This window comes from Marmota marmota, unplaced genomic scaffold (assembly GCF_001458135.2).
Source record: "Marmota marmota marmota unplaced genomic scaffold, marMar, whole genome shotgun sequence".
Taxonomy (NCBI): Eukaryota; Metazoa; Chordata; class Mammalia; order Rodentia; family Sciuridae; genus Marmota; species Marmota marmota.
In genome coordinates, this window is record NW_025999946.1 from 4,319,477 (window position 1) to 4,343,121 (window position 23,645).

Sequence of the window (23,645 nt, forward strand, 5' to 3'; positions counted from 1 at the left end):
GAAAAAAATTTTAAAGGAACTAATCCAAGTAATGTCTTGTGACTAAATATACTAAGAAATACTAAAGATAAAGTCAAAAAGAACTGTATATGAACACTGACCTCTAGTTAAGAGGTTAGTTTTCTCATTGGAATATGTGTTAGCAATTCTGAAATTACTTAAATGTTCAGTCTAAGATAAAGCACATAAATAAAATACATTTTGGATAGTCAAAGTCTGAGTTACAAACACATATAAATATCCTTTCCTATCTCTATATCTGAGAGGGCCTAAAAACAGTGATGCTCCAGTAGCAATAAGTATGCCCGAGTGACCAGATGTTTCCTTCCTTCCTTCCACATTGAGCAACATCCCCAGGTGTTTTGTTTTGTTTTGTTTTTAATGTATTTTTTATTTTGAGATAGGGTCTCATAAGTTGGTTAGGGCCCCACTAAGTTGCAGAAACTAGTCATGAACTTGCAATTTTTCTGCCTCAGCCTCCCAAGTTGCTTGGATTACTGACATGTACCACTGCAACCAGCCCAGACAGTGCTTTCTAAAAGCAATGTTATCTACTCTAAGGAACTAGGGCCTTTAGGAGAAATGGGTGAGTCCTTGGCTAGCTAAAGGAAACAACATATTGTATCAGAAAGCAAGGAAATATTCAAAGAATGAGAACATGTCCAAAGGGCCCAAAAGATAGCATAAAGCAGTTTGAAACAATTTATGTTTGAGACAATCTGATGTTTTGGAAACACCAAAATCAATAGGTAGTAATTTTATTCTATTTTATAGAATTAAAAACCCATGAGTTTACAATTACATGAATAAGTAGATGAATAATTCAATAAATTGGGAAAAAGGAAAAGTTCTTCCTTACAGAATACCAATTAAAAGGAGGAGGGGCTGTGGCTGTGGTTCAGTGGTAGAGCGCTGGTCTAGCACGTATGAAGCACTGGGTTTGATTCTCAGCACCGCATATAAATAAACAAACAAACAAATAAATAAATAAATAAATAAAATCAAGTCTATCAATAACTTAAAAATAAGCATTAAAAAAAAAAAAAGCCTATTCAACTAAATGGTGCTGGTAAAACTAGAAATCCATATGTAGCTCTTACCCTGCACAAAAATCAACTCAAAGTGGATCAAAGACTTTGGCACTAGAATAGAGACCCCGTGCCTAATAGAAGAAAAAGTGGCCCAAATCTTCACCATTATCAGCCTAGAATCTGACTTCCTTAACAAGATCCCTAAAGCACAAGAAGTAAAATCAAGGATCAATAAATTGGACAGATTCAAATTAAAAAGCTTCTTCTCAGAAAAGGAAACATTCAATAATGTGAGGAGAGAGCCTACGGATTGGGAGAAAATCTTTACCCCATGTACCTCTGATAAAGCATTAATCTCTAGGACATGTAAAGAACTCCAAAAACTTAACACCAAAAAAAAACATAACCCAATCAACAAATGGGCTAAGGAACTGAATAGATACTTCACCGAAGAAGAAATAACAATCGATCAACAAATATATGAAAAAGTGTTCAACATTTCTAGCAATTAAGAGAAATGTAAATCAAAACTACACTAAGATTTCATCTTACCCTAGTCAGAATGGCAATCTTCAAGAATATAGGCAACAATAAATGTTGACAAGGACATGGAGGAAAAGGCACACTCATACATTGCTGATGGGATTACAAATTGGTACAACTACCATGGAAAACAGTATGGAGATTCCTCAGAAAACTTGGAATGAAACCACCATTTGACCCAGCAATCCCACTCCTCAGTCTATACCCAAAGGACATAAAATCAGCATACTACAGTGATATAGCCACGTCAAGGTTTATAGCAGCTCAATTCACAATAGCTAAACCATGGAACCAGCCTAGGTGTCTTTCAGTAGATAAACAGATAAAGAAAATGTGATAAACACACACACAATGGAATATTACTCATCTTTAAAAAAGAATGAAATTTTGGTATTTGCCAGTAAATGGATGGAGTTGGAGAATATCATGCTAAGCAAAATAAGCCAATCCCAAAAAACCAAAGGCCAAATGTTGATGCATATGCTAGTTCACAATAAAGGGGGAAGGAAACTAGAGAAGAATAGACTTACCTTAGATTAGGTAGAGGGAAGTGAAGGGAGGGGAGGGGTGGGGATGTGGGGATAGGAAGGATAATAGAAAAAAGACGATATTACTTCATGTATATATGTGACTGCCTGACCAATGTGATTCTACAACATGTACACTCAGAAAAATGAGAAATTATATTCCATCTATGTATATCAAAGTGCATAAATGCATTCTATTGTCATGTATAACTAATTAAAATAAATTTAAAAATTAAAAATTAAAAAAAGAATAAATGAATGCTGAAACTAGCAGGTAAAAATTGGAAGAGAAATAGGATTTTTATATAATCCTCAAGTATCTTCTTACCATGTACTTACTGATTACAAAGAGGAAAACAGTAATTTCACAGTGAAGAAAACCAGCAGAAACCACCTTAACCCAATAATGGGACAAATATATTATTATGTGATACTAGTGAGAGGCATCAAGGAGGACACAACATTACTTTTCTGGTATTTTTTGCCAAAAAGAATATAACCTGCATCTAATCATGATGAAACATCACAGAAGCCCAAAAGAGGGACACTGTAAAATAAGAGACACGTACACTTCAAAAATGTTGAAATAATGAAAAACAAAGTGAAAAATGACTAGGTACTATACCAGCTTAAAATAAATTTAAGAGACATAATAACTAAACATGACAAGAAACATAATAAGTAAAATGACCTGTGATCTTGGACAGAGTTTTGTTTTGTTTTTAAACCTCACTGAAGGGACATAAGTGAAAACTGACAAATACTGAAAGATGAATGAAGAAGCAGGGTGCAGTGGTGCATGCCTGTAATCCCAGTGGCTCCAGAGGCTGAGGCAGGACGATTATGAGTTCAAAACCAACCTCAGCAACTAAGCGAAGTACTAACCAACTCAGTGAGACCCTATCTCTAAATAAGATACAAAATAGGGCTGGGGATGTGGCTCAGTGGTTAAGTGCCCCTAAGTTCAATCTGTGATTAAAAAAAAAAAAAAAGAAAGCTGAATGAAATATATAGAATTAGATGATACTGCTAAATTAACATTAATTTCTTGGTTTTGATCATTTGTATTGTGGGTATGTATAAAAGCATAAAACACTGCAATGTTTAGGGGTAAAGGTAGAACATGTCTGCCATTTACTCTCAAAATGATAAATGTATCATATACATGAGAGGGAGATGTTGAGAATAATAATGCTGATGTGATAAAATGTTAATGTGGAGGATCTAGGTGGAGAATTATGGACATTTTTGGTGATATGTTGATAACTTTCTTCTACGTCTGAAATAATTTCAAAATTAAAAAGAAAAATAGTGAGATGAGTTAAGCATTCACTGCTCAGTGGCTCTGGAAACAGGAGTCCACCAGCAAACACTCTGGTACCCTAGCACCTGGCAGTGTCCTGTGGGAACAGCAGCCCTTGGCCTTGCCCATGGGAGGGCTTATAACAAGAACTGCAGAAGTCTTGTGGAAAGGGGACTTCTCTAAATTCCAGATGTCTCCTGGGGATACAGACTGGTGGTCATTTATGTGTATGCATATGCACGCATGAGTGTGTGGATGGAGACAAGAGATTGGGGGGGGGGACTTTAAAATTCCTAAGGAATAGAGGGAATATCAGAGTCCAGGAGAAAAGAATGTGGAATCAGCTTCAGCCATGACAGTCACTCTTTTGCCCACCAAGGTAGATTCTGAGCAAAACCACAAAACCCATGAGGTAGTTTATGAGTAGGCTGGGAGTTAGTGGTCTTCGGTCATGTCGGTCAAGCTCTGCAATTGCCTCCTGGGGAGCCTTGCTCTGACAAATCCCAGACAACCTGTCCTAGGAAGCTAGAGACAAACAACTTATTCCAAGGGCAGCATTTGGCCCTACAAATGACCCTTCCACCTTTTCCATTATTCTGGAGAACTGTGACCAAAGCCCTGTATTTGTAGTTCCTTATTATATTTAATCATGCCTATGGTTCAGGGTGCAAGGGGGCTATGATAGCTTTTTGTCTGCATCTTGTTTCAGCTTGCTAAACTAGCAATCATAAACAAAACAAAGATTTTCTTGTTTTACAACTTTATTTATACTTACTGAAAACGCTGCCCTGATCAAAAGACCCCAGACTCATGTACAAAGAAGAAATAAATTAAACCATTAAAAGGTTCCTTACAAACCAGAACAGATTTTAGAAAACCTCCAATCCTGGGGGTGGGGGTTGTGGCTCAGCAGTAGAGTGCTCGCCTCGCACTTGCGAGAACCTGGGCGATCCTCGGCACCACATACAAAAATAAACAAGTGAAATAAAGGTGTTGTGTCCAACTACAACTAAAAATACATATTAAAAAAATTAAAAAAGAAAACCTCCAATCCTAGTTTTCCTTTATTGCCCTGACCATTGAATAAAGAGGTCAAAAATGATTATAAGTGATCCCTGCCCTCCCTCAGCAAAGAGGGGATCTAAATAGTTCTGGGAAGATGTTTATCTGCTATTATTTTAAATAACTTCCCAGGAGATACTTTCAATTTTTTCCGCAGCCTGTTCTATCTTCTTTAAAAAACTTCTATGGCTAAGAAATTCTTTTGGTTTTAAACTGAATTTCTATTGAGTTTACATCAGTTCCTGTGGTCCCTGAGTGTTATAAAACTTTTCCCCCAGGGGTAGGGATAGGCAGTGGTAGCATATGTAAGGATAGAAGTTCCATTCTTAGCACTGAAAAAAAACAACAACAGAAAAACAGAACCACTCTTCCCCCAGCCTCTTCTTTAAGGGAAGAATACCAATTCCCTTTCAACTTTATTCAAATCTTTCATTACACTCCTTAATCCACTCCAGTGTAGGCGCAATGCAATAGGTACAGGAAAGAAAATCTAGAATCTGACCCTCAGCACCACCTTGCCTGTTCTCATCCTGGGAGTGGAAATGATCACAACATTGTCATTCAGAAAAGGTTTGTCTGCATTTTGTAGTTCATGTTTGAAAACTCAAGGTAGACTCAAATACATTTTTCACTAAAATAATCAAAATAAAATAAACTGCTAGCCTTAGCCTTTATATTCCCCCTTTTGGGAATCTAAAATCCTTTCTCAGATCAGAAGAAGTCTTAGCCCTTCACAGACAGATGGACCATTGGTTCAGAAAGGGACCTTGAGAATCATTTCCTCCAATTTCCTTTTGACACAGTAGGGTAAACTTAGGCCCACAGAGGGGAAGGCACTGTGGAAACTAGAACTGGAGAGTCTCCTAGAGGCCTTTGCCTGAGTCCGTTCTGGAGAAAAGCCCTGGAGGATGGGAAGGAAGCAGATATCTAGGAGCCAAAACCTACAGGTTCTAGGAGGAACAAGCCCTGAAAGAGTCAGGAACAGTCAGCCTCCCTGCTTTGGGTGTCTCCAATGCAAACGGGCTTGTTCCAAGTCTCATCAAGCTTTGGTTGTGCTCACGTAGAAGTGAAGTGCCCCTCTACTTATCCTGGCAGGAAGAGGATGGTTTCTTGTCAGCTCTGAAAATGTTCCCCATGGAAGGGGTTGTCAAATCTCCAGTGAGGTTCAAAGGACCCTCCTCAGAAGTGTTCTTGTAAGAGTCAGGCCCTACTGAGTTCTCTGGAACTAAAAGCTCCCAGGTGACAAGGACACCTCCATACAAGTGCCATTCTGACAGGGTTTAAGTGTCACCACCATACCAGGTTTCTCTGTCCTCCCAAGGTCTCTGAGAGGAGGCATTTCAGGGATCCTCATTTGGGCCAGGCAACTTACCCGGGCACAGGTCTGAGAAATGGCAGGGGATGGTAGAGTGGGCTGTAAACCCAAGTCTATCCTCCAATCTCCTGCTTCTTTTAAAAACAGTTAGTAAATGATACCTGATTTAAAGAAAAAAAAATCTGAACCACTAAAATACATAAAAATATAAAGCTTCAGCCTTTGAAGGAAAGTCTCTGTTACCTGGGCATTTGTGTCATGGGGAAGGCCTTAGTACCAGATCATGTTGTACAACTCAGATCCTACTATAATTAGAGCTTGAATTCTTACCTGGTAAGTAACAGTTCCTTTTGAATTTTATGTAGAAAATTATTGTGGGCAGCAACCACATCACTTTGAAGACTTCATTATTATCAACAAAAATATATCTCATGCAGATTATGAGGAAACTGTCCTACTAGATACAAATAAGAAGGCATCTAAAGAGGTTATGATAAGTTGGATGCATGACACTTACATTGATGATTACTACAAAGAAGCAAAAAGGGTGGTTAAGTGCAATAGTATAGAATATGGAGTCAAGAAGGATATGAGATGAAATTCCATGAGATGGCATCAAAAGGCAGCAGCTCTTGAGCCAGCTCTTATCAATGTTCAGAACTGAATAGACAGAGACTGGAAAGGAGCAAGCAGTCATGTCAGGCAAGGGACTGCATAGACAAAGAATGGAGGTACGGGGGTATGTTCAGAGTATTTAAGAAAAAAAGAGATCAGTGAACTAAAAAAAAAAAAAAAGGCTAAAGATGGATTGGAACTAGGTATTTAAAAATCTTGAATATCGAGCTAAAGAGTTTGCCTTATTCTGTAAGCACACAAATACTATTGAAAGTTTAACTAAAATGCCGGCTACGCATACTGGAAACAATATGTATGAACAACTTATGAATGATGGCCACAAAAAACTCTAGAACAGACAATGATTTTGCCCTTAGAAATACTTTAACAGCTCAGACTGTAAAATAAAAATGGTATACCAATAAGGTGGCCCTCCTAGGGAAAACTAGGTCAGAAAATAATCTAGAAGACTAGGGTAATAAATTACAAATGGAAAATGTTACCTAAAAATGTTAAAGTAGTCAACCAAAATTACTTATTTTAAAATAATTGTATCTTTCAATGCCAATATATTGTACAAATCAGTCCAAAACTAGTATGCAGTTATTTTGTCCCCAAACAAAAACTAATAATATAGATTTGGATATAACATATTTTCTCATGGATTTGTGACTATATCTACATTGTGGTTTTTACATTTGATATGCCTTATGAAGATTGTGCAAAAATTCTAAATTTTCCTCCTTTCAGTCAACAGACAAACTGCAATGTGATAACCAAGAAGCACACAGTTCCAAGTGACAGATTTTAACACAGCCAGAAATGACTAGTATCATGGGATTCCAAGCCTTCATGTTACCTGCATAATTTGAATCATTTCTCTAAACGCCATCTTAACATTATATGCATCTAATATAATATAAACAAGGAAAAAACAAATGACCATTTTTTAAAAAACATCTTGTGCTACTGATTTTTAATTGAGGCTCAGAAGATTAAAGTGTATATAAAATAAATGTATCTTGGGAAACCTCTAGACACAAACCCTATAATAGCTTCCATAATAGAAAAGAGAAATTAAAACAAACCAATATAAGAATTATTTCTACTAGTGAGGCTAAGGACAGGCTACCTAAAGAATTGTGTTTGTAAATGGAAAAATTCCTTTCCCACTCTATACCCTATAAGATTACAGGCAAAATTTTAGAAAGCTGAAAATCCTTTAAAATAATACTTCCTTTAGATTTAATTGCAAATAATTGCCTCTTTTGGTGCTAATGAGCATGAGCACCATAGAATGGAATGTAATTCCGCCAGTTCCTTCAGCATAATGGCTTTGTGAGCCAGTGACACTGCAAGAGATCTAGTCTCAATTTCCTAGAGTACAATAACTGAGCAGCAGTAAATTTTTCGCTTGAGGAAGATTTTCTAACCTATGTAAATATAAATAGAAATCCCATTATCTATTGATGAAAACACCAAAGTAGGTTAAATAAAGTTTTATGTGTTACTGTATCCTGCTCCCTGGATCATGAAAGTAAATAAAGCACTTCACTTACTAAAATCAATGAGAAACCGTCCAAATCCTTGCCTTTGGTGCTGGGGCATGATCATTATGCAGGAGACATTATACTTCTGCTGGCAAAGCTTTTCCTGAGGGAAGGAGAAACAGATCAAGTATGTCAGAGCTCTGCTGAAGTGGGCAATTCCTGCACCTGCCACTGTCCTTGTAAAACAGTATACTCAGGTGAGCAGTGGTTTAGGTCAGCATCAAGCAAAATAATACTATTGTGTTAACCAAACTAACAACAAACCATCAATTCTGGGCATGCCTCACAAATCTTTATTCTTGAAAGTTGAAACCATAAAATATGAATAATGAATTCAAGGAAATATAAATCAAATGAAACAGAATACATACAGCATGTAAGAAATGCTTTCCTTCCTTGTTCATACAATTTGGGAGATTGAGAAAATAATATCCAGAGAGTTACCCAGTGCAGTAAGTTAGAATATAGTTGGCAACTTTGCTAAATAATAATTTACTCCTCTGAAACAACAATCTTTTGCCTTTGAGAAAAAGCCTCAGTGAAACTAAAATAGTAGACATGTGAGGAGATGTGCACAAATACAATCTACTGTAAGTTAAAAGTCAAGGCCAAAAGGTATAGAAATAACTAAATTTCAAACCAGGAAAACAGTAAAGAACAAAAAGGAAAACAACAAGAAACCCCAAAGCCTCCAGACAAAAAAAGAGAGCAAAACACCACCAACAGTCTGAAACCAAGAGGAAGACTAGGTAGAATATGGTGTGAAACTACTTGAAAAACTTTTTGCAATTATCATGGGATGTGGCATCAGGGCAGCAACATTTTATTCAGAGTACACAGAAGCTGCCAAAACCTACACAGAGAAGATCTGGAAAATGCTGTTGAGTTTGTGAAAGCTCTGGCCAAATACAAACCACAAATGAGATTGACCACAAATGGAATCAACCACATCAAAGAATTGCTTCAGAACACCCAGATCTTTAATGAACCTATTTGAAAGATCACAGGAAATGATTGTGGAAAAAACCCTACAGGGTAGAATTAAAGATTTCTTTGTAAAAAAGATGAGCTCCCAAATTTTGCACATTTGTAGCTGTCTGTGGAACCTCTAAAAAATGAGAAGGAAGCAATAATGTGAGTCCATTTTCTTTGGAAGATGAAATGTCCATCACTGGATGTGCACATCAATGGCAAAGGTTCAAATAATTAATTTTACTTTGCAAAGTTAGATAATGGGTCACTCTAAGGAAAAAAGAGATATGCTCTAGGTTAAAAGGATTTATCCTTGATGCTATTCCTTTCTTTGTCCAGAACTATTTCCAGATTGGGAGTTTTGAAATCCAAACCAACAGCGATCCTTTCCCCCTCCTTAACACATCTTTTTGATAACCTCTAGAATTTGATTTAATATAACCCCAAGGGCCAAACTCCTCCACAATTCCAACTGAAATGGAATCCAGTCTTTTAACATGGTTACTTTTTTTTTAACATTTTATTTTTTAGTTGTAGGTGGACACAATACCTTTATTTTATTTTTATGTGGTGCTAAGGCTTGAACCCAGTGGCCATGCATGCCAAGCAAGCGTTCTACCTCTGAGCCACAACCTCAGCCCCAAACACGGTTACTTTTTAGATTAATTTTTGTTTCACTATCCTGCCAAATGTATTAGTATTCTGAAATATTAACACATGGAAAATCTGTAACAAAACAGGATAAAGTTCAGCTTATTCTTAGTAAGCTGTTGAGCACCCAGGGAGAAGACAGGCAGAAAATGAAACACTACGAATCACCACCAGGGGCTGGGGTTGTAGCTCAGTGGCTGAACGCTTGCCTTGCTTGCGTGAGGTACTGGGTTCAATCCTCCGCACCACATACAATGATAAATAAATAAAACAAAGATATTAAAAAAATATATATATACATATTGTATGTATGTGTGTGTGTGTGTGTGTGTGTGTGTGTATATATATATATATATATATTTTTTTTTTTTTAAAGAGTCACCACCAATTGTATGCATTGTTACTATCCACAAGTCAATGTAAGACTCAATGCATAACAAGGAAAGCAGGCACCATTAAGCCCTGTTTAAACTCATACCAATTTAAAGAAACAGCATTTTCCAATAGGAAGGACAATTAAGATCACTATTATTTTAAACTTGGAGAAAAAGACCTTAAAATACCTATATAAAAGGTAAGGTGTCCTATAAATTATATAAACCTGTTTCCTATTTATTGTTTTATTTTGTGTTAATTCTGACAATTTTTGAACTGTAATGTGCAAATTAACTTTTTTCACATTCATTTAAAAGTTTGGCCAAATATGTGGATTAAAATATTGAGGCAGTTTTCCATGAATGCTGGCTCACATTCTTACTTTTGGTTATGGTCTCATGGTTGATTCTCAAATTTAGAATAAATATAGTTTGCAAGAATTTTCATATATACTCTATCTTTTGATTCCCCATAAAAACATCACTTCTATAAAGTATTCCATTTACATTATAGAAAAGTAGATTCATTAAATTTCATTTATCTTATCACCAAACATGAAAAAATATATCAGAAAAATTACAGGGTTTGCATGGTTTACCTTCTGCCTATAAGTCTCAAAATTACCATGTCTGTTTATGTAACCATTTCTTTAGGTACCTAAAAAAAAAACTAAGATCACTACCTGGTAACCATCTTAAAACCCAGTTCTTCTTTACTATGTATGAATTATTGTTTCTCAGTAGCCTTATAGCAGAGGAATAAGAGAAAACTGCTCCAATGACAAAGACAAGCTATTGCCCCTCAATATGTCCAGATCTTCCCCATGTTAACAGCAAGGTGAGTCTGCTTCAGAATTTAAAACAATAGCACAGAGAATAAGAGAGCCAAGTGTATCAGCCTGACTGTCCAAATGTCAATGTTCTAACTCACTGAGATCATTATTGACCACAGAGGGAAGGCAACAAGAAAGGAGAGTGGGCTCTGAAATGTTACATTACATTAAAACCTTCACATTGACACCACTTAGGGGGAGATGAAAAATAAGGTTAACATTTCGAAAATCAAGGATGACAGGTGGTCTGCAAGACAGCAATTATAACATCACAAAGATGCTGACAGTCAACACAGCACACAGGTCTGGGATCCTTACACACTTCCTAGGCACCATGCTCTTTTTTTTTTTTTTTTTTTTTTTTATGAGTTCTAAACGAGAACCTGAGCTTTTCAGAAACATGTGCCACTTATTCAAATTATAGTCATAAGAAAGCTCTGTTCAAAGAATTGGGTTCTACTAAAAATATTTCAAAGAAGAAAATGAAGGTCATTCTGGCTCTTGTTTTACCTTAGAGAAGTATCCAACCAGATGACAGCCTTTTTCATCATTTTTTGTAAGGACATAAAAAAGGAATGGCTCGACATCATAATACAAGGTTTTGTGGTCCAGGAAGAGCTTGGCTAACAAGCAAAGGTTTTGGCAATAAATTTTGCTCATATTCCCATCAACCTAGCAAAAAGAAACAGACACCATTATTTAACATAGAAATATCACCCAATATAAAATTGTTTCTTCTACATGGTATCTCAGAAAGTATAAATTTTATTTCCATATCTAAAATGGAAAGATTAAAACATTTCATTAAACAAATTGAGAGCAAACCAGAAAACAGCTGTCACATGGAAAATTGGAATTTCACCTTTTCTCTTAATTAGGGTAAATTTAAGGAACCTCAAATTTCTCTTTAATCTATCTTAAGAAAGGACAAACCACTAGCAATGGAATAATTTTTACTTGCAACTTAAAAATTATTAAGAATGTCTTTTTTCTTTATTTGAACCAAATAAATCTGAATTAAAGAAATATAAATAAATGAAAATACTTCAAATACATTAAACTTTATGTTGTTTTTAAAAAGACTTCAAATAAAAATTAAAAAAAATGAATAGTATTCTTCTGATTTTTAAGAAGTGTGGATTAGCAAAACAGGTCCATTTTGGTTTTATCCCAAGTATCATTTTAAATATAATTGGAAAAGATAAAATTTCTATGCTGGGAATACTTACAGAGAAAGTGAGATGAATTTCAACCTACAATAAGTACCATGATTACAGTCTACTTCTCTTCAAAATAAAAGAATCAAGCTGTGATCCTGATGGCTATAGACAAGAAGCTAGGCACAGATGCCAATTTCTTTGATCAAATGTAGTTACTCGTTGAAAACAGAAAGCACAGCAGATTTCCTAGCACTTTTCTTAGGGGAAATGTATATTTGCTAACCAGAGCTCTTTAACAATGAACTTGACCGTTCTCAAGTCTCCTGTGAACCATACAGGTTCTCATATTGCAAAAATTATTTTTAGACTTCATATAACTATTTCCCATGGATGAAACCTAGGTCCCACACATAGCAACATAATCAAATACTGGCAACAGATACAGAGGAAACAATTCTTTCTTTAATTAAAGGAAATTTTTATGTATTTGGGAGTATAATCCTTCAGAAATACAGCATACCACAAAATGGAAAGATGGAGATGTATGTATCTGTGAACCAGAAATAGAAATGACAATGCTGAAAATTCTGATCAGATGTGAAAAAGGGACAGATAGACAGGAAAACAGTAATCTGTGATTATTCTTCATTTATTTTACAAGTTACTTAGAAAATGGCTAAATGGTTTCTAAATGTTATACTTAAATAATAACTCAGGTTTTAGAATAGTAACCTTAGTACTTATCAATTCCAACTATATATTTGTATGAATAAATTTTACAAACTTGCCTCTGATATTTCCCCTTCACTTCTATATGGTTCAAAGTGTGTGCCCTGGAAGAGCACATCATTCTCACCTGCCTAACAAGACCAATTATCTTGCCATTGAGAAGACTCCCTGGATTTTTGAGAACTTAAACCCCACAGGCTGACTCATGCTGGTTTATTTAATAATTACTTAAGGCCAACAATGTGTTTTTTGTCCTTTGGGAAACAACAAACCAGTGATTTTCATTTTATTTTGGTTAGAAGAAAGGACCCAAAGCATCCAGGATGGAGCCAATAGCCAAGTTCACACTAGTTAAGCCCAGAATTGAAAACAGCTCCATGGTTGGGGTGGCTGGGTAGCATCCTAACATTAACAACAACAAGGTCACACAATATGTACTTAGCTTCTCTTTAGCCACTGGTTCTCACCGGGGGAAATGCTATACTCCCATGGGACATTTGGCTATGTCTGGAAACATTTTTGGTTGTCACAAGAGTGGGAGGAGTGGTACCACTGGCACCTAGTGGGTAGAGGACAGCAATGTTGCCACAAGTCCCACATAATATATAGCACACCCCTAAAAAAATGAACTATCCAGGGCTGGGGATGTATCTCAGTTGGTAGACTGCTTGCTTGCACGTTGCATGCACAAGGTCCTAGGTTTAACGCCCAGCACCAAAAAAACAAAAACAAAAACAAAAAACAAACCTATCCAGCTTGAAATGTTAATAGTGCCTACCCTTTAATAAGAACTAACGTATCATCAAAACTACTCAGCAACGATAACCTTCATTCTTCAATTTTGCCAAAACAGCCTGATAGAACTACAAGAAAAGGTTTAGGAAAAAAAAAAAAAAAAAAAAAAAATCACCAGCCACAGATGGAGGATCCTGTGTTCTCTGATCATTCTTGGTAAAAACTACTGGGCCCAAACTTTATCTGAGAGAAAGAGCCTGCATGTGAGAAATCCATGATCTTCTCTTACTAACCATGATAGCAGTACTATAGGGCAGAGAAAAAAGAACTGTGGGGCAAAACAGTACACTTCAGCCTGAACAATTCCAAAGTAAAAACTGTATTTCTACATGTTATACTCAAAGTAAAGCTGTCTGCTGTATAAGGAAAGCTTGTTCTGAGTACTCAGGAAGGAAAACAGCACAACAAGATGGTTAATAGAGAAGAAAATTTTTAAAAAGTATGCAACTGGAGTAGAGAGAAAAGAGAAAGCAGAAGCCAATAACAGACAATAACATAGACATAGACAAAAATATAAAAGACAGGCATAAGGCCTTCAGGGAACAAATAACTCAGCAAAACTGGAGCCTTGAAACTGAAAATAAAAATACAATTAAACAATGAAACTATATAGAGGCAAAGACCTGCTACTAATTCAGTTTTTAATTTTTTTTTTTTTTAGTTGTAGATGGACACAATACTTTTATTTTATTTCATTTCATTTTATATGGTGCCAGGGATTGAACCCAGTGCCTCATGCGTGCTAGGGAAGCGCTCTACCATTGAGCCACGACCCCAGCCCACTAAATCAATTTTGAAAAAACACAAATGTCTTCTAAAAAACCCACCATGACAGACATATGGCCACAAAGGGTTCCTGTGAACAGTAGAGTTCTCCAGGGGTGGCCATCCACCCAGATAGGGGTGAGTCCCAACATCTGCTAGGGTCTCAGCAAAAGGATTATCCATCCTGCCAAGAACTGGATGGAAACACAGGTGGGTGTGTATTGAGGAGATATATACAGCTGCTCAATTCCCTGGAAGAGTGAGCACCTGCCAGACATTGGCTGGAGCTGCTGAACAAAGCTAATTTCTCCAACAAAGAAAATGGAATTTTCAAAGAGCTAAGAAAATCATAACTTCACTTCGAATATATCTGGTGTAGACGTGGTTCAGGGAAGACAAAAAAAGTTAATGTGGGGGCTGGGGATGTGGCTCAAGCGGTAGCGCACTCGCCTGGCATGTGTGAGGTCCGGGTTCGATCCTCAGCATCACATACAAAGATGTTGTGTCCGCCGAAAACTAAAATAAACATTAAAAAAAATTCTCTCTCTCTCTCTCTTTAAAAAAAAAAAAAAGTTAATGTGGTATGTATGGATTCTTCAACCATCTAAAAGGCTGCTTAATATGGTTACTTAAACATTCTAAAATATGGGGACACTTAAAAGAGCAGTCTGATTTCAGTGTCAAAATTAAATATACTTTGTCCCTTCCAGACACTGATCACAAATACATAATCAACAATTAGTAATACTAGGGTTCAAAGGGCTGTGCTTTATGTTTACACATGCTTACCTCAAATACTGAAAGGTCTTTCCTTCGGTAAATTTCATTTGCTGGAGGATGAAACCATCCACATTTCTTGGAGTGTCTTAGCAAAATATTTTTACTTTTCATATATTTAAGACAGAATTCACACAGGTAAAGCTTTGGTAATCTGTAAATTTTAAAAATGAAAGAATCTATCAGATTGATTATATAGTTCAAGAAAGGAGAGTAAATATTGTTTGGTTTTCTCTGTCCTAAAAAGGTCATAGAATTATTTGAAATAGTCAAGAAAAAAGAAAGGCAATCATAAAGAGAATGTAAAAACAACCATACAATATAATACACAACACATTCAACCTTTCAATATAATTCATAATACATGCTGTCTTTACTTTGTGAATAAATCATTTGTTTCCTTTAAAAACATGCCAGGGAAGGCTGGGGATATGAGTCAGTAATTAAGTGCCCCTGGATTCAACATTCCACTGAAAGAAAAGTTTCAAACCTCGGACCACCACTCTAAAATCAACACTGAGCTCGGTGTGGTAGTGCATGCCTAGTAATCATAAAAACTTGGAAGGCTGAGGCAGGAGGATTGCTAGTTCAAAGCCAAGCTTGGGGGAGGGCTGGGTTGTAGTTCAGTGACAGAGCACTTGGCTAGCACATGTTAGGCACTGGGTTCAATCCTCAGTACCATATAAAAATAAATAGCTGGGCACAGTGAAGCACGCCTGTAATCCCAGCAGCTCAGGAGCCCGAGACAGGAGGATCATGAGTTCAAAGCCAAGCTCAGCAATGGTGAGGTGCTAAGCAACTCAGTGAGACCCTTTCTCTAATAAAATACAAAACTGGGCTGGTGATCTGGCTCAGTGGTCGAGTGCCCCTGAGTTCAATCCCTGCTACCCCCAAATAAATAAGTAAATAAGCAAATTAATTAATCAATTAATTAATTAAAGGCATTATGTCCATCAACTGGAAAAAAAAAAAAAAGCCAGCAAGGGCCATTTAGTGATGCCCCGCAAACAACTTAGTGGGATGGTGTCTCAAAATTTAAGAAAAAATTTTAAAAGGGACTGGGGTGTAGTTCAGTGGTAAAGCACCCCTTTTGCTAGTTAAATTCTCAGTCTCTCCCAGACTGCAAATCAATACCGAAGATGCCATCCCGTAAGGTGGCCATGCATATTTTACAAAATTTGGTGTGGTAGCACATGCCTGTAATCCCAGAGGCTCAGAAGGCTGAGGCAGGACAATCATGAGTTCAAAGACAGCCTCAGCAAAAGTGAGGCACTAAGCAACTGAAGACCTTGTCTCTAAATAAAATATAAAATAGAGCTGAGGATGTGGCTCAGTGGTTGAGTGCCCCTGAGTTCAATCCCTGGTACAAAAAAAGAAGAAGAAGAAGAATACAATGTCATATTTCCAAGTATCTATTGTTAGTGCTCTAAGTAATAACCTTTTACTTAGAAGTGAATTTACAATTTTTAAAAATGATTTGTGTCCTTATGAGACAGAGAACTCCTACAAATTAGTTGTTTTCATTTCCACTTCTGGATGAGGTAATTAAAGTTAAAATCACATTTGAGGGGCTGGGGATGTGGCTCAAGCAGTAGCGCGCTCGCCTGGCATGCGTGCGGCCCGGGTTCGATCCTCAGCACCACATACAAACAAAGATGTTGTATCTGCCGAAAACTAAAAAATAAATATTAAAAAATTCTCACTCTCTCTCTTTCACTCTCTCTTTAAAAAAAATCACATTTGAGGTCTAAAGCAGTAAATATAGGACTGAAAATCAAAAGACATGATCTGTTTTCAACCAATTACACTATCTCTTTGAGTAACAGTTTTCTTGGCCCTACTGTTTTTTCCACCTTAAAAATTAAGAACACTTTTTATTTGTACCTTTTCCATGCTTATAGACTATTGCTAGGATTTACAAGAAAATGTTCAGAAGAACATGCAAGGTCTTTGGAATTTATGAATGGGGAGAAATGTTTTGAGAAGAGATATACAGATACAGATAATGTCAAATCTTGCATGAATTTTCATATTTTATTGAAAGCTGTCAGATAGCTTATGGACCCACACAAATTAAAACGGGTACATAAAAAATGTTCAAGAGGGGCTGGGGTTGTGACTCAGCAGTAGAGCGCTTACCTAGCATGGGCGAGGCCCTGGGTTTGATCCTCAGCACCACATAAAAATAAACAAATAATTTTTTTTTAAAAAAGTTCAAGAATTGGGGAATATAGCTTAGTGATAGAGAACTTGATAGTATGCATGAGTCTCTGTGTTTGTCCCCCCGTACTAAAGGAAGAAAAAAAAAATACAAAACACACAGACAAGTGGTAAAGATGGGAAGACAAACAAAACTTGTGACACTTCAGTTTGCCACTAGAACTCCCTTCCCATCTTCAGGATTGGCCAGACTTCATGATTCATAAAGAAAATAGTAACATTCTATTCTAGAAGAAAAGCAGGCTATCCAAGACTTACAAGTAAAACATTTGAGAATGTACTAATACAGTATACCCTGATGCACATCTTAAGAATTCTATACATATCATACCCACTTGAGGTACATCAACCCAAGACAATTTCATGTCTTAATCTTAGCTAAATACAAATGAAAACTTTCATATCATCATTTTCTCTTCATTTTTAATAATTAACTCACAAATAGCTCTCAAAGAAAAGATGTGGGGAAGGGTCTCTTAAGGCTACCCACTCCCACACTTTCCCACTTCTTTAATTCTTTTGTTAAATTTCGATAAAATACTTGAAAATAAAACGACAGAAACCAAGCTGGGTGCAGTGGTGCATGCCTGTAATCCCAGCAACGTGGAAGGCTGAATCAAGAGAATTGCAAGTTCAAGGCGACTCTGGGAAGTTAGTAAGATCCTGTCTCAAAATAAAAAAATTTTCAAAAAGGGCTGGTGATAGTTTACTGATAGAGAGTTTGCCTAGAATGTGCAAGGCCCTCAGTTCAATCCTCAGTACAGCTTAAAAAAAAAAAAAAAAAAAAGTCAGAAATCAGAAATAAAAATCATAGCCCTAGGGATGGGGTTGTGACTCAGTGGTAAAGACTTGCCTCACACATATGAGGCACTGGTTCGATCCTCAGCACCACTTATAAATAAATAAAATAAAGGTATTGTGTCCATCTAAAATGTTTAAAAAAAAAAATAGGGGCGGGGATGTAACTCAGTTGGCAGAGTACTTTCCTCATATGCACAAGGTCCTTGGTTCAATCCCTAGCACCGCAAAAATAAATAAATAAATAATCATAGCCCTAAATAGAAAAATAAAAAAGGGAAGTAGAGAAGAAACTCTATCAAATACTTTAAAATGGCTAATTAGGCCAAATTTTAATGCTTGTATAATTAAAGAGTTTAAGGTATTTACATACAATAAGAAACTACAAAAAGGTATTGGCAAATGAAATCATTTAGGAAGTAGTTCCTGAAATCCCTTCATTCCTGCTTTAGCACTGAGAGTTTTCCTTTCTCACATAAACAGACTGCTAGGCTTATTCCATTACCTTGCATATTCCTGTGGGTAAGGCGAAGAGTACCAGGTTTGGATTTCATATTTCCCAAATTCTATTACGGAAGGGTACCGGCCACAGTCTTCCACCCCACTTTCACACTCTATTTTCTGACAGAAAGAAAGAATAAAAGAATGATAAAAATAAAAATACTAAGAAAATACTTCACTTATATTTTGGTTTTATCATTAGAACCTATCAAAACCTATTAAGGGCTAGGTTGTGGCTCAATGGTAGAGCGCTTGCCCTGCATGGAAGATCCCCAGCAACACATAAAAAAATTAAATAAACAAAAGTAATGTGTCCATCTACAACTAAAACTATTTAAAAAAATAAATAAACCTATTGAGACCAGAATGGTAATTCATGTTGTTAAAAAACACTCTATAGGCCCTCATGATATAAGAATCACCTTTGTATAAGATTCAAAGATAAACTGTGTAATATTCTAAGGATTACAATATGACAAAACTAGGAAATAAGTATGATGTAAATATACAGAATGTCTATAGAACTGGATTAACAATCTGTTGCAATGCATTAAAACTACATTACAAGATTATGCAGCTATTCTTATACACTTATACAGTTCCCTGTTTCTCTACTACAATTAAATAATCAATGGTGACATGTGCAGCGGAGTGTGTCCCTTCTTATTTCCCTTATGCTCGTGTAGTAAGCTACACAAGGTTAAGAATGTTGCTGGCTTGATTCCCTGTGGTAGTTCCAGGTTCTTGTACAGTGCCTACCAGAGAACAAGAAATATTTCTTCAACAAAAAAGCCAGTTTTACCATGTTGTAATGAAAGAGCTTTAGATTTAGCGGTATCTTTCAGATAATGGCCTATTCTTGGTTCGTTTATACATTAATGCCATAAGGCAGTTTTAAGAAAAAAGGGGAGGGGTAATATTTAAGGACTTCAAATGGTTTTATCATTAAATCAAAACCCGTGTGAGGAAAATTTGGTATTATTTTAGCCAAAAGACAACCAATACATCCAGTTAGGGGCAGAATGAGGAATGCAAATAGCCAATAGCTCCTCAGGTAAAGGCTATCGGAAAATTTTAGCCCCATCGGTAACTACTAAAAATAAAGTTTAAAAGCCTACAGAAGATACTATCCTCACAAAAAAGAGAAGTGTGTGTGTGTGTGTGGGGGGGGGGGGGAAATTCTACCCTAAAATGTCTATAGAAACTGAATGTAGTCTGCTGACAAAAAATTCACAACTCTTAACAAATTTGGCTTTGAAGAAGTGCAATAGTCTTACCTTTCAATGTTTGACAACTTAAATAGTTAACATTTTAAGTAGAAATATTAGTAAAAATAAAAATGACTTGAACTGATCATGAAACATAATATTGCTTTCATTGATGCCAAAGAGTTAAAAATATGAGACATTTTTCATATGGCTGGCCATCTGTGTCGGAAAAAGCATCGGTAAACTGAAGTGTAATGTTCTTTTCAGTAACAATTTTAAATTGTTGTTTTCTAAGTTCAGGCAAAAATAATTAGAAATCTATTCACATCTAGAAAAACTTTTCCAAAATTTGCCTTATGTATTTTGTGAGACAAGTTGAGACTTTTTTTACGTTAAGTGTGTAGAAAATTCAAAAAACAAAAAACAAAAAACATTGCTTTTATATGTACAGTCAACAAAAATAGGTTTAACAGTTATAGACCACAAAGGATACTGATGTGGGTGCTCTGTAAAATCAACACAGTCATCTCATAATGCAGCCACATGTTACTTTTATCACTCTAATTTGGTATCCTGGCCTTACCTCCCAAGAAAGTTCCTGGGCCTGCTTAAAAACATCCAAATCCTCTTCAGTAACGACATCCTTGTTTCCAATCAGATTTACATCTGTACTTTCTTGCTTGATGCTTATTTTTATTTCAGTATCTGTTGTTTAAAACCAGCAGAAAGTGTATTCACTGACTTGAATCACAAGAAACCGCCACATATTACCAAATGGTACCAAATTAGCATAGTGGGCAAATAGGGATCTCTCCTTTTTTTCTTTCTTTCTTTTTATAGCATTTTAAGCTGCTACATCTAAGCACTGCTCACAGATCCCGCAGTATCCTTTCCCTACTATACCCAATTAAAAAAAAAAAAAAAATCACTGTCATCTTTTTAGAACTTTAATAAACATGAGGGAAAGTAAGAGCAATACAAAGCAAAATCATATTTTTCAACCAAGATTAGAAGTCATATCAATGTCTAGTTACAGCATTCCCATATCAGTTTTGAGATCATAAAATCTACCACTTTGTCCAAATGACATATCTTTGCTTTTTTGTTGTATAAAGGGTAGCAAATGTAATGGGCCAATTTGTCCAATGAAATTATGAAATCAGGTTCCTTCCTAAGGTGGATACACACACAGACACACTCAAATCCAAATGCACACTTCACAGAATCACAGATCAGGCTTTGCTGAGACGGAAGCAGGATGAACTTTGTCATGAGAGAGCAATGGAGCAAAGGGAAATGAAGAGCTAAAATACCCCGTTGGAAGCACTGACAGCACACGACCAAATGGCACTGTGGCTGAAGAGGCGGCATGGGAGAGAACATGGCAGAAGCATGACAGTGGCTACTCATGCGGGACTACAAAGCCATAAGCACGCTATGAAGGCATCTGGGGGTCCTAGTGTCACTACGAATGGAAATAAATAATAAAAGGTGGGAGAGTATTAGTTGGAAAAACAACATTTTGGAGGTTTAGTCAGCATTAGAAAAAGGTCAAAGTTTCACTGCTTCTGTATGAAAGTGAAGTGAGAACAAGAGAAATAGCTAAGACCTATGTGACAAATAAGAATTTATTTATTTATTTCTTGGGGGGGTTGGGGAGAAAGGGACGGGGCGCAGGTTTGGTTGGAGCTTTGACCTTTTGCTTACCATCATCCTGATCAGGTTTAATCCTTCCGTCTGCCAAGCTCCCCTTCCCTGGTGAGGGGGTCCCCATCTGAGGGGTCACTTTATATTTTAATCTGCCTAGCATCCTGTGCTTTTTAAGAAAAGTTGTTCGCTTGAAGTGAGCAATTGCTTTAAAAATACGTCCTCTAGCCATCCCCCAGCTAGAGGAGGAGGAGTGAGAAATAAACCTACTTCTAATATCTCTTTTTCCAAAGAAATGGGCTTTAGATTTTGCTGTGGAAGATAACTCAGTTTTACGACGCATACGTTTGGGTGGTGCATAACTTGGGTGTCCCTTTTTTCGAGACTGTCCCTGAGTGGTATAGATATGAGAAAGTCCATCAAAGAGTGCCTTCAGCTGGCTGTTATTAGTAAGACTGCTAAAGGAGGGCACACTGGACTGGCTGGAAGAACTCTGGGGAGAGGTAGAAGAAGTGGAAGTGCTGGACTTTTGTGAACTGGGGCTCTGACCAGAGATGGGGGTTGGGGGTGGAAGTGAAGAAGGTGGAGGTTTTAGCTTTTGTGTGGTACCTGTAGCCAACACATGAGAAGTGCATGACTGTTTCTGAGAGACCTTTTTCCTTGGACGGTAGTGCTTTGAAAAGTCTATTATTTCACCTCGTGATCTGCGACCATCAGGTGATGGTGTAAAAAACTTAGTAAGGCCATCAATGAGCCCTTTGGTTTTCTTGTTAACTTTAAGTGTAGAGGCAGAAATGTAGGTGGAGGTGGTGGTGATTTTGGTGGTGGCACCAGGCCGAGTGGGGTCTGTAACAGCCAATCTGCTGCTTGAGTCCTTCCCAGATGCAGCATGACCAGATGAAGGTGTGGTACAGACTTTAGTCTTTTGACCCCTACCAGGTGACCCCCTTCCTGTGAATGCATTCATGGATCCTTCATCACTGGTTACAGACCTAGGCAAAAATTTAGAGAATAGTATCAGCATTTAATAGAATTATAAAGGTATCTAAAAACAAATTTATAGCAACTCGAATGCATATTCAATGCGCTTAATCTTAAGAAACTGAATTGCAACCCTGAGAACTGTTTTTGTGTGTGTGCCACCACCTAGATGTTTCTCTTGCTAAAAAAACTAACAGCAACTACATTTGCATATCATGATTCTCCCAGGGCCCATCTAACAGGTACTGGAAAAATCCAGGTGGACCCAAAGGCAATATAAAGAAGGAAAATTTTGGAGAGACTAAGGAACACTAAATGCTTTCATTATAATTAAATAAAAACAAGTTATCCCTTGTGTTGTCACAAGTAATTATGATTTCCTGAAATGTCTTTTTTTAAAAGTATTAGAGGAAGCAAGTCATATGTGTTACCTAGAAGCAAAAGAATAAGCTTATCATCTCTAGTTAAAAGCAATTTTAATTCAATTGGAAATTTGTATAAGTAGAATTTGTGTATGTCTGTAAGTTTATACTATGGAAAAAAAAAACACAGAAAAAGATATCCTCTTCCTCTCAGCAGTTTATGCTTAGGATGATAAAATAGCCAATAATACTCTCATAGGAGAGAAGACAACTAATTACAGCATAAAATATTGCTGAAAAAAGGACAACAATAGCAAAAAACTGAAGAAATGATTAAAGAAAAGCTACAGCGGGTCAGACATGACATGGAAAGTCTGGTGGAGAAGCAGCACATTTACCATGGTCATTATCAGACACTTGGCATCAGAATCTTTGCCCCCTGGTTCTGACTGATATCTCATTTCAGGTGATGCTGGGCTCTGCCTGTACTGCCATGGGAGGCCATTCCACTAGCACAGCCACCAATGTGAACAGCAGCTGACTGCCTTCATCTCAGGCCAGGGTTGGGAAACTAGCAGAGTTTTATAGAATAGAAACACTTGCATGTGTATTATGACAATGCTAGGACGCAGGAATGCGCTTTCAAAAGTATTAATTTGGCTGAAGAATAATAATGGAGAAATGGAAGCCTGAAAAATGATATGATATTAAATTGCATATCTTTTAAGTTATTATAAATAGGCCATCTTATACACAAATATTGAATGAACCAATATCTACCAGGCTCATTTGAGGTGGTTCAACTGCCAGGAACTTTGCCTGATGTCATTAGCTTAGCCAAATCCAGTGAACACTGAAAATGTCTAGTAGACATAGCAAGGGTAACCAACAAACAACTCATCCAGGCTAAAATGTTTCACATCAGA

At 36.7% G+C, this 23,645-nt stretch overlaps 1 protein-coding gene across 3 annotated transcripts in view; it reads right to left on the minus strand.

The window, feature by feature from the left end:
• The window catches only part of Kat6b (lysine acetyltransferase 6B), a 173,309-nt gene that overhangs the window by 30,231 nt on the left and 119,433 nt on the right, over positions 1–23,645 (minus strand). The window contains exons 7-12 of one of the 3 annotated variants that reach the window (XM_048801829.1): positions 21,437–22,368; positions 20,313–20,434; positions 18,526–18,641; positions 15,015–15,156; positions 11,287–11,448; positions 7,956–8,049 (exon numbers count right to left, since the gene is read on the minus strand). In XM_048801829.1, coding sequence (XP_048657786.1) covers positions 7,956–8,049; positions 11,287–11,448; positions 15,015–15,156; positions 18,526–18,641; positions 20,313–20,434; positions 21,437–22,368 — 1,568 coding nt within the window. The remainder of the gene's footprint in view (positions 1–7,955; positions 8,050–11,286; positions 11,449–15,014; positions 15,157–18,525; positions 18,642–20,312; positions 20,435–21,436; positions 22,369–23,645) is intronic. The other 2 variants (XM_048801830.1, XM_048801831.1) reach the window with 2 other exon arrangements.